The 12285-nt window shown below is 34.0% G+C and overlaps 1 protein-coding gene across 1 annotated transcript; it reads right to left on the reverse strand.

Moving 5' to 3' along the window:
- Positions 1–10677: 10677 nt before the first annotated feature.
- Positions 10678–12068, reverse strand: LOC145121590 (Glutaredoxin family protein). The gene is made up of 2 exons (XM_079057310.1): positions 11406–12068; positions 10678–10746 (listed from the first exon to the last, which is right to left on the reverse strand). Exons 1-2 carry the CDS (start codon positions 12066–12068, stop codon positions 10678–10680), a joined length of 732 nt encoding a protein of 243 aa, XP_078913436.1.
- Between the last annotated feature and the right edge of the window lie 217 nt (positions 12069–12285).

The raw sequence follows: 12285 nt of genomic DNA on the forward strand, positions 1-12285 counted from the left end.
CCTGATGATATGCAACCCAAATGGACCATGCTACTCTCGGGTCGAATACATACCAATAATAGTTATGGGCTTAGACACCAAATCCAACAGTCTCCCACTTGGATAAGTCTAAAACTATTATTGCGTATGACTCCAAAACCCGACCAGCAATCGTAGCTCTTAAAGCCGCTGTCGAACTCTGAACAAATCAATGACGCGTCCATTATATAAGGGATCATATATTCCTCCATTCTAGATATCATATGGACTGAGACATGGATTATAATCATTCTCTCTGTCCATTTGTTGTTTCCCGATTTCCGATTTATGACGACTGACTAATTGAACAAATCAAATCAGTCCAGGCCCAGCCGAGCACTTACGTTTGTCATCACCAAATCATCGAGGGGCCCACAGATATCGCTTTTATCCCTTTAAGGGTAAAAGGAATGGATAAACTTCGACTCATATGCTTGTTCTACTACTTGTTGAATCATACACAAAGGCACGTTTTATAACATCGAGTTACCAAATGCGTTTACGTGCAATCAATGTATAACCAACTCATAGGCAACAAGTCATATCTCTAGGTTTGAAGAATATAAGATATTATCGTCTCATGATCACTCGTGATAAAATCCATGAAGTAAGTCAAATGAGCGTGGGTTTAATCCAATACTCGAATCTCATTCCAGGAGCACTCATGAATGTTGCAGCAACTTTTACTATGTCCATTACCTTGGACATCTACAAACCCGATTCATGACAGTCTTGCCTTAATACCTACTTCCAACGTATTATCGACTGTTGATGGTTTGAATAACTTAGTCATTCGGGAAGAATAACCTAGATATTCTGGAAGTCAAAACATGCAAAGTGAAACACAAGAATAATACTAATCACTCTATGGTCCCAAGCACCTTTGAGAGTAAATAAAACACCTTTTATTTAAACACCATATTGATTACTCATTATTCATTATATAATGTTTCAAATAATCAACTTTATACTTGAATTAAAACAATAGTTGTCCCATGCTCCAAGCATGTAAACTATGTTTTCTAAACACTAGTCATGCCATACACCAAGTATGCACACTATGTTTATCTATGATCTTTACTTTGTGAAATAGATCAATTGAACATGATTCCAATGATGCTCATTTCACAATCCCAAATCTTTATCGCAAATGTAAGAATTCCAAATTCCTACCATTTAACGAAATCTGTTAGATTCTAAACTTATATGCATTGATCCTCTCGTAATGACTATGCACAAAGTCACAAAGACTTGTCAACAGATATTACAGAGTATTCCAATGGAGATCAATTCCATGGAAATGAAGTCTCACATTCAAAGTACATTCCTTTGAACATCCTTCTTGCATTAAGTTTTCTAATCTTACACAGATTTGAAGAACAACTTCCACCTATGGAAACCTTTCCAGATTCCCATTTTGACTATCACTTCTGAACAAGAGTTACCTCTTTTCGGAAAATGTTAATATGGTCCTACCAGAATTAACAATATACTTCCAATTGTCCGTGAGCAACCAATCTTTGGTAAATCTTAGATTGTCCTCGACAATTGCTTAATCATTTTAGTCATATCCAATTCTAGACTTTTGCCTTCATAATGGCCTGAGCATTTGGAAAATTTAGAAAGGATGATATTATAGCACATGAAATCGATCATATATCCGAAGCATATGGGACACGATTCATGATGTCTCACATAAAGACGTGATCATAAACAGTCTTTTGCTACAATATTTTTTTATTTGTCATGTTTTCAAAATTTGACTATGAAGAGGGATGCCGTAATCGTAATCGAATTTTGAAAACGCAATATATGTAGAATTTCCTTATGTTTGGCCATTCCAACATAAAATTCGTATATATATCCTTGACTAAAGATGATTAAAATCTCAATCTAAGCTTTTAGAATTGAAGTGAAGTATAATTTCCTCTCCCTTAATTATAGCAAAACAACTTTTCAACCCCTGCAACTTCACGAATTGAAACTTTTGTTTTCTATAATTAACATTGCTAGCTTGCAATACTGAACATAATAATCATGCTCCCACTAACATGATAATTATCAGCACAACACTTATGCTCCCACTAGCTTTGACATGTACTCAGAAATCAGCTGGACTTCTAGAAATCAATACTTTATTGACTTCCTTAACAAAGTTCAGTTTTCTGATACGAGATGCTTTGATAAGAATTTATCAAATTCATACACCTTTCCTTAGATAGCTCATATGTGTGTCTAAACAATTTTAGAACTATGAAAAGGGATGCCGTAATCATAGTCTCAATTGTTTAGACCTTTGCCACTTCTCACAAGTCCATGTTAGTGTGCCGGTTAACCACACACGCTCCACTAACGACTTTGAGAATGCAAATAACACAATTGCTATCTACTTAAAATCTACTTAGTGAAAGCGTTTCCTCATCATCATTTTCATGAATCGGAGAGAAACCTTATGACACTTAGATTTTATGGTGAATGAGTCCCTATCCATGTGAATTTGTCAAACCACAATCACAAGACAAGGTTAGTGACAAATCCAAACTCATATGGATTGAACTTGTGCAATCTTAACTTTTTGCCAACTGGCAGCACAAGGGCCTGCCATTGCTTCCAAGTTGTTATGCAACCAATTGAGAACTCTCAGAACTTCTATGCAAAGCCAACTTTTACTGGAACAGGCACAAAAATGTCAACACGATAGGTTATAAACCTCAAGTCGTGTGTTAGTGAAGAACTTCAGGTTTTTATTCTTGATTAGTTCTTGGAACTTTCAAGAGCTTTAAGACTCCCACTGTCCTCTTGACATATAAGACTCTCTTGTCAAGAACCATTTCTTATCAAGGGTCAGTGCAGATTCTTATCAAGACTAACACTTCACATAATTGGCCTTAGTTGGTCTCTGTTTAACCCAAAACATCACAACTTACCAATTTCAAATGTACAAGAGTAGAGACAGATTTTACTCTTACACTTGACAAGTGTTACAAACCTTCCTTAAGATATGTCACTCAAGTTACAATCTTGGAGTATGACTCTAAGACTTGTTATGGAACGAAGTATGATTCATCTTTTTGATTTTAACCATTTCAAGAATCCAAGATTTCTCTTCTTAGCCAAACAAATGCACTAAGATGTCCTTAGAGAAACAATTGTGATATGGTTTCATAATCACTAAGATAATCATAAAACAAGGTACTCAAGTACTCTCCCATCTTTTCAGATTGGAGAAACTTTTATCTTCCTGCCTTATTTGATTCTTCTTATTCGTTTTGCCTAACATTGATACTTTTCCAATGTTTCAGAATTATACTTAAACTTGTAAGTATAACCATATTTACTAAGCTTTAGTAAATCATGACGAATAGTCTTATCGATCTTTGTGGTGGGCTTGACCAGTGCACAAGAATGTGTACTCGATCCCTTAGTCCTTCACTTGACTCACATATACATGTAAACAAAGAATTAGTCTTAATTTTCCAAAGATAAAAATTCTCATTCTTTATACAACTTGCATGATTCCAAGTTTCTACCCAACTGAAAACTTGGGTGATGAGAATCTTTCCTTATTTGGTAAATTATGACACTACCACAGTCGAAAGAATCAAATCCATTTTCCAATATTGCTATCAATGGAAACATATAAACAACAATTTCTCACAAATGCCACTGTAAGGATATTTTAAAATAAAATAAAACCTTTTCTTTTATTTTAGAACTTTGCAGAAAACCTTATCCTTACAATGCAAATGCATGTGAAAAACTATGTTTTTATGTATTCCTAAGCAATCTATCACAACTCTTTAAGTAACAGCTCAAAATTCTTCCTTTAAGATTCCTCTTCACTTTGATTCTTAAAACATCAAAATGTGATCTAGTCACATCATGTAATAAGAATCTCCAAATAGGAACTTAATAGAGTTAGATAGTGGACTTTACCTGAAGTAGAGTCAAAACTTTTGACTTTACCATCCTTACATACTATCAGGTAAATTTGGCCAGCTTCGCAACCAATGCCCCTTCCTTTGGAAATAGAAGGTTTGGGAAGTCGATCTTCTAATCAAATTTGCTTTTACCAGTGCTGAAAATCATTGCTGACTCAGCAGCACCAAGCAAATAGGTAAGATCATTAAGGGTCAAGTCATGGTCTGTCACATAGTAGTCCCAAAGGAACTCACTATGTGACTTAGAAAGTGATTGAACATCCAACTTTCTCAAGACTTTGACTCCCAACTCTTCCGGCTTGTCAATACGTGACTTCATCTCCAAGATATGATCACACATAGACCTTGCTTGCCAATAGGGCTTGAGTGACCTTGAACTTGTGGGTTAGGGAGAATAATTGGAGGGGGTGGAGGAAGTGAAATTCCAAGAGATTTGGGAAGATCATAGATGTCTAAACTAGACATCTACAATGGGAGATATTCAAGTTAGTTGATTTATGTCCTTAATATAACACCCAATATGAAATATTAAGGCTAGGACCCAACATAATATTTTACAACTTGGAAGAGGGATGCCGTAATCCAAGCTATGAAATATTTGAAGGTAGGCGAATGACGATTCACCAATTTCCACCATGAAAAACGAAATAATTTATTAGGTTTTAATTGGTTTTGAAACTCCTAGATCTTTTGAGATTCATTGAACGTTTCAATGACATGTTTCAATCTCGATTGTGCCCTCTCAAATTTTGTGACTGGGATGCCGAGGATCACAAAACAAGGTGTGAATAACCATGCAAATTCACTTGGTACCCTTAATATTATCACCTAATTGATGTGCCGGTTAACCACACACGCTCCACCGATCTATGATAAACATTAAGTTACCCTTCGCCACTCTTACTAGTCCATGTTAGTGTGCCGGTTAACCACACACGCTCCACTAACGACTTGGTAAGGTACAAAGTGTAAATTTCATGGGTTAGCACCAAATTCACATTTTCCTAAGTAACTAAGATTGAGAATTTATAAGTGTTTAGTTACTTAGTATTTATCATTAATACTTTTAATGAAGGGAGAATTATAGTCTTGTCAAACCCGTTCGGCTAACGACCCTCCACCAGTCAAGGAAGCGGTGGGTGAGAGTGGACACCCATTAAACTGCCATTTTATAGGCAGCAACCTTATACCCCCTTATAGACCGGCTTCGTGAATGAGGCCTACTAACGGTAAGACTGACTTTTACTCTTATACATATATATAAATATTAAACCTATAATATTATAATAGTATAAGGGTTGAATTTTAAACTATTAAAATTCTAAGGGTTTAACTTGGAACTAAAGTATTCATGGGGGGAAACTTTACAAATTCCAAAACTTGAGGGCAAGTTTTGAACAATTCAAAAACCTTTTTCAATTCCATAACTTATGAATTTAAAGTAGTTTTAATGAAAACTCTTCAAGTTCCATAACTTGAGGACAAGTTATGGAAGACTTTAAATTTTTTTTTAAGGAAAAAGACTCTTCATTTTCATAACCTATGAGTTTAAAGTAGTTTAATGGATAAACTCTTCAAGTTCCATAACTTGAGGACAAGTTATGGAAGACTTTAAAATCATTCAAGAAAATAAGACTCTTCATTTTTCCTAACTTATGGAAATCTTATGAGTTTTAAAGAATCATAAATGTGACTTTTCATATAACTTGAGGACAAGTTACAAAAACACATTTTATGAGCAACTTTAAGATTAATATGGATTGAAAACAAATTATCACATAACTTTTCTATTAATCTAGACTAACTCATAAGAATAAGATAATTCAAATCAAACTTTTTCATGAAATTAGCCTAACCATTAAACTAATCAAAAAATGAATCTATTGACCATTATCTTTTGAATTGGTTTAGCATGAACATTACCACATCAAAAACATGTTTACAAGACAAAAAACAGTTTAGGGTAATGTTTCTAGTCCAATTCCAGCCTTAAAAGTCGAAAATATGCTGTCAGGGGGTTCTACTCGTCGAGTGCATGAACCAACTCGACGAGTTGGATGAATTTCTTCATGGACTCGGCGAGTTCATCAGTGGACTCGGCGAGTCCAGTGCTCAGACAGCCAAAATTTTCGATTTTTCAGCCATTTCAGCAAGTATAACATGAAAACAAGCCTTGGCTCTGATACCACTGTTGGGTTTTTGGTATAATACAACATCCTATGGTGCACATACAACCCTAAATACCTTGGATCTATGTTTTCACTAATTATACAAGCAAATGGTTTCCAAGGTATTGAACCTATAGCTAGCATGCAATTGTCATACAAACTACATAAAATACTAGATATTGTAACATACCTTTTTGTGTGGCTGGAAGTCTTGATGTATTTGGCCTTAAGAACTTAGCCCCAATAGTGTGGAAGCCTCAAATGAAGTCACAACACATCAAGGAAAAAGGTAGGACTTGAGAGAGAATCTCCATGCACTCTAAAACCTTCATGAACTCCAAGAACATGCACACACACTAGGGGGTGACTAGGGGTGGCGATTTTAGGTCATAACATATGTATTTATATGTGTTGAATTCTAAGAGTCATGGGTATAACCCAAACCCATATCCATGGATCTTATGATCCATGATTCATGTGGCCCAACTCTTTATGTATCCATACATAAACTTGGTCCAACATGGATCATAAGCCCAACACATATAAATATAACTAATTACCATAATTAGTCTCCATATTTTTAATTAGTCTCTTTTGATCACTAAATTAATTCCAAATTAGTTCTTGATCAATACTAATTAAAACATATGATTTCATATTAATATATTAGAACTTATAATATATTAATAAATCATATATAACCTCTTCTCTCAAAAGTCCATCCTAACAAATTGTCGTGATGATATGCAACCCAAATGGACCATGCTACTCTCGGGTCGAATACATACCAATAATAGTTATGGGCTTAGACACCTAATCCAACAATGGGGACATATGTGCTTAAAGTGTTAAGACCTAATGGTTAATACTTTCACTTTATGCATATAAATAAGAGGCTTGTATTCTTGAATAGCTTGCTTCATTCCTCCCTCTTAAAACTGTAACCTACTTAGAGGAGGTTACTCTCTCCCTTTTATTTTTCTTTTCTTCAAGAATACTTGCATCTTCATGCCTTCTTTAAGTTCATATTGGTTATGAACTTAAAGCTGAAGGGTTTAGTAGTTTTTGGACTAACATCTACATCAAGTTGATTCATTGTTGGTGTCTCAAAGTTTCCACATTCTTCATCAACTTCCAAGCCTCCCAAGAGGACCCAAATAACTACAAAGGTTGTTATTTATTCATCCTTTCTATGGCTGATGTTTTAATCTTTCTATAACTTACAATAAGATCCTTGGTGGGCATAAAATGTTTATGTTATTTCAAAAATTAAAGTCTTCCGTTGCCATATTTTTCAAGTTTTTGAAATTATTTTTGAACTAAAACCCAACATGTTTGTGAGTAGATTTCTAAATAATCCTTAGGTATATGAGTAGAGGCTCGCCACCCCTCATGTGGCCTAGGTTGGATGGCCCCTAGTGCCTGGTTTCTTGTGGGTGTAAGGGTGACTCAATAATTTCGTCTGTCGTGCATTCTTCATTCCTGACTGTCATTATATTGTTGTCGGATGTGAGAACAAAAGTTGGCTGTCTGTCATGAGTTCTTCACATCCGACGATTATTGTTAGCTGGACTTTGAGATTGACTTGGGTTGGGATAGTCACATGCATTGTATTATCGATTTGGATTGTTCTTCTTGAGTGTATGTGTGTGTGTGTGTATATATATATATATATATATATATATATATATATATATATAAAGTGTCAAGTTTTGTACACTTGTTTGTTGATCGGATTATCGTATTCGGGTGCTTTGTAACTCGTATGAGTATTATTTGGATCTAAATCATCTTGTTTGGATTTTGACTATCGAAGAAGTTTTTACTTGAGGTACATCTACCTCATATTGTTTATTCACTTGTGAAGTTATTTGAGATCTGTGATAAATGACAATGTACTTTGACTAATATAATATTTTACCCCCTAGTTGACTTTTGATGTTGATTTTGTTTATTTGAGACGGTACGGGTTTGTATATTGGTCTATGAACAACAATGTTCATTCATACACCGTCCATAATGTCTAACCCTGAGATCGTAATCACCAGGCTCCCCATAGCCTAACTCACTAGTTAGTAAATTGTTGCAGGTTAGTGAGTATTGTCAGAAGCTTAGGATACTTATGAGCTTTGGGTATTTAGAAGACCTTTGGTTTGATATCCATTGTAGCACTCTCACATGAATTGTTGTATTAACCACTAAATGTTTTTTTGGAAGTTTTAATTGGGACCGTTATCCATATTGCACTCTGTAAAGTATTTGAATTAAATTTTGGAAATCGTTTTTCCACAAACGAAAACTCTGAAATTGTTTTGAAAGATTTTATTAAAGGTTAATTCAAATAGGCCCATGCGAGGGTTATTACAGTTAGAAACATATAAATCGAAAATCAAAGATAAGATATGAAGAATGAATTACCATGAAAAGTATTCGAAAATTAGACTGGAGAGTAGATAAAGTAAGAAAACAAAAGTAGAGAAAGGATTTAGAAGTTACATCGTCTGATTTTCTAAACAAAATCCAATAGCTACATGATAGTAGAAAAAGTTATAAACGACAGTGGGGTAAATATCATGGTCGAAAAGATGAAAAAACAACCTATAGAGGGGTATTGTAATAGAGAGAAAAGGTTATTAAACATTCTTCAATCAACTTTTTAGTAAACCTAATAACCAAAACACTTGTTTTTTAAATGTAAACAATGTTAAAAATAGTTACTTGGATCAAAGTCAGGGTTACCCCGGATGTTTTCTCTTCTTCAATCGGACCTGATTGCTTCCTAATATTTATTGTTCCTCCAAATAGGGTCAATCTTAGCATAGTCAAAATCAAATTAGAAATCTTTTAACAGGGAAACCTTCGAAAGTATGGCAGATGGATGAATATTGAGAGATAGTTCTTGGGAGTGGATTTAGGATATGGAATTTTCCTCGCAGCACAACCATTGACATAGAGGACAAAGAAGATTAGGGAATTTAGGCTTAAGAGAGAAAAATAAAGGAGAAATATGGGGTTTATTGTTTTTGGTCAGATTTATGGAGAAAATGATATCGTAGATAAATGCAATGATTTTCTTCAATTGATACCACAATTCTGTTTAACCAAAACATTGGTCAAGGGTGATGTCAACAAAAAGAGCTAAGGGTAGAAAAGCTAGAAATGAAATGTAATAATAACTCATATTTTTTCATTTTAGAATTTAGATTTCTATTTTAATATATATTAAAGATTATCATTGAAAAAGAGAATAGACCGGTTTATGATAATAATGTTGCAAATCATCTAACCAAAATTTTCTTTTAGTTTATACAAATATTGCATTATTTGTCAATTTTACCCTTACATTAACATAAGTTGGTAAATGATGCTTGAACCAAAGATGAATACTTGATTGGGAGAAAAATAATTTATGTCTAATAAATTTCTTTCATAAAAATAAAGTTTACAAATAATTACCTATCATACAAAATATGATTATTGTACCGTGCGTTAGGGTTTGAAGTTTCTGATTTGTAATTGTTTTTTTTTAATTTTTTTAATTTTTATGAATTTTGGTATTCTATTTTAGTTTTTTATTTACTTTTATTTGCATGTACATACTTTGTGGTGGAATGGTGGTGGGAATGGGTGATTCGTTTTAATTTTTGTAGTAGTTGAATGCTGGTTAATTAAGACGTCCATAAAGTGGCGACGATAGTGGTGGACAGGGGCGGAACATGATCAATAGAAATGAGGGGGCCAAAACCATATTCAAAATTTTTAATAATATCAATAAAAGTCATTTAAGGTTTTTATAGTCTTTTACACCGAACAATTCAGAGGTCTAATTGATCTTAATTTTTTGACTCACTACAAATTCATAGTAGATTTATTAGTATATTAAGTTGGATGTTTCAATATATTTTTGACTAGTTTTGTACAGACCACATATAAAAAAAACAAATAATTTTTTTTTCTTTATGAACAAGCCTTTATAAAAAATTATACCTTATAAAAACAAACTCATAGAAGAAAACAAATGTTTTTATTCATTTCTCATAATGATTATCAAAGGCATTAGATTTATATTAAAAATATATTATATGAACATCCTTATTTTAAGAAAAAAGTTTTTACCTCCAATTTTGTTATATATATATATATATATATATATATATATATATATATATATATATATAATTTTATCACACATCGTCGTGCATGATCTAAATTATAGAAGGGATTACAATGTATATTTAAATGAAAAATTAGAATTGTATCTCCTCCCTGATTTGGAAGCTCATCAATCAACAGACACTAATACAAAATATTTATAATACTACTATTTAGTCAAAGCATATCAAAATTAAATTGTAATATTTAGTGGAGCAAAAAGCTGGGGGGCCATGGCCTCCCCCAGCCCTTATAGGCATCCGCCACTGGTGGTGGAGACAATGATGGAATATAACTAGACAAACAATGAAGTCATGACGGTGACCAGTAAGTTAGATGAACAAACAAATAATAATAACATAAAATCTTTAGTAAAAATGTCTACGTAACCATGGTGATTACTCATTGAACTGAACATGCATGTCATCGATAATCCTGCACATAGTCATGTTAGAGCAGTTTTTACACTGAAATTTGAAAGAAACTCATAAATTTATTGAAAAATATTCAATAAAGTGTCGTAATGTGGTAGAATATATAGATCTTGAAATTTATTCTACTATTTGTAACAACTTAAAACGAAAATGATTTCTTCTAACAACCAGTTATCTTTTTGGTCCACAGCTCCACATGCATGATGGAGAACCCATCATGACCTTAAGATAAACTAAACAAGGGTTTGGGCCACACAATGTTTGTCTACGCTCAGGGGTAAATTAAAGTATAAAAAATTGTCATTGAGTGATTGAGGTATGATTTAAGAAAAATATTATATTATTAATCAAAGAGAACCACAATTAAGATTAGTAATTTAAAATAATATTTAACGAAAGCCAAAAACAGTTATAAGTTATAACCAAATAAAGACTCGCTCAAAACAATAAGGCTTCTACTAAATGACATCTAGCATCCAACAATTATGAAGATGAATGAAGACAAGAACAGCCTTCACATGAAAACATTTCATACTACAATCCATATTAACGCATATTTACAACTTAATTTTTAAGACTTACGTCTATCTGCATCTACTCTTCGTACAAAGATCGATATGCAACAATCATTTGTTCAGTCAAACGACAGATACATAATACATTTGATCCCAACTCCTGCATCAAAAGCAAACTTGGCATTTCGTTAATCCGTTCTCATTGCACTCTACACAACTAATTGGCAAAGGAGTATCACTATGATCACTATGATCATCATCGGTCTCTTCTGACACCACCTTCCGGCTACCATTGCATGAAAAACAAATCCTAAAACGAATCCCACCGCAGCCTTTGCAGGGGGCAGTGGTAGGGCTTCTGGGTATCCCATTTAAGAGATATATAAGCTTCCCTTGCTCATGGAGTCCGACCACCTCTTCCACTCCTCCAATATGTCTTCCTTTGATAAACAACCTCGGAGGGATCACCCTTCCGCCCAATGTCCGCCACAGCTCCTCCCTGAATTCCATATGCATGGAAACATCTCTCTCATCATACGAAACCCTAAAACTTCCTAAAAGAAACCTGATAGTGTTACAATCTTCAAAAGTCTTACGTATACCTCTCAAACTTGTTGTGTAGAGTATGACCGCATCACTTCCTCCTGGAGGACACTTCTCCTCAAATTCTACCGAATCTGATACATTCTTCTCTATGATCTCTTCCAAGCTGATCATGGGAGCTCTACCATTTTCTTCATTCTTGATATCACTTATGACTGTTGGTAAAACTAGACCTTGTTTTACATTGGTGGAAATGGATTTCAGTTTTGCAAAAAATCTTCCTCCCACTCCTTTCATCTCTATACCTCACTTCTCATCTACTTGAGATGGGTTAATTTATAACTGGCAATAGTAAGCTAAAGACTAGTGAAAGCACATGTCAATTTGATAAGGGCATGATGGTAATTTCCAGGAAAGGGTGGGTGCAGCTAGAGTCAAGTGACCAAAAAGGCCTCAAAGATGGGTGCAATCCAGACCAAACATTTGGCTATGATGGAGATGGTGAACCGGATTA

Source organism: Lactuca virosa, chromosome 6 (genome assembly GCF_052849685.1).
Source record: "Lactuca virosa cultivar CGN04683 chromosome 6, Lactuca_virosa_CGN04683_v6, whole genome shotgun sequence".
Taxonomy (NCBI): domain Eukaryota; kingdom Viridiplantae; phylum Streptophyta; class Magnoliopsida; order Asterales; family Asteraceae; genus Lactuca; species Lactuca virosa.

Excerpts from the sequence above, each read along its gene's own strand:
- LOC145121590 (XM_079057310.1), bottom strand. The coding sequence starts at position 12,068 with ATGAAAGGAGTGGGAGGAAGATTTTTTGCAAAACTGAAATCCATTTCC. Across the intron at positions 10,747-11,405 it reads ACGGATTAACGAAATGCCAA|TGTAAAAACTGCTCTAACAT; the intron begins GTTTGCTTTTGA and ends TTCAAATTTCAG.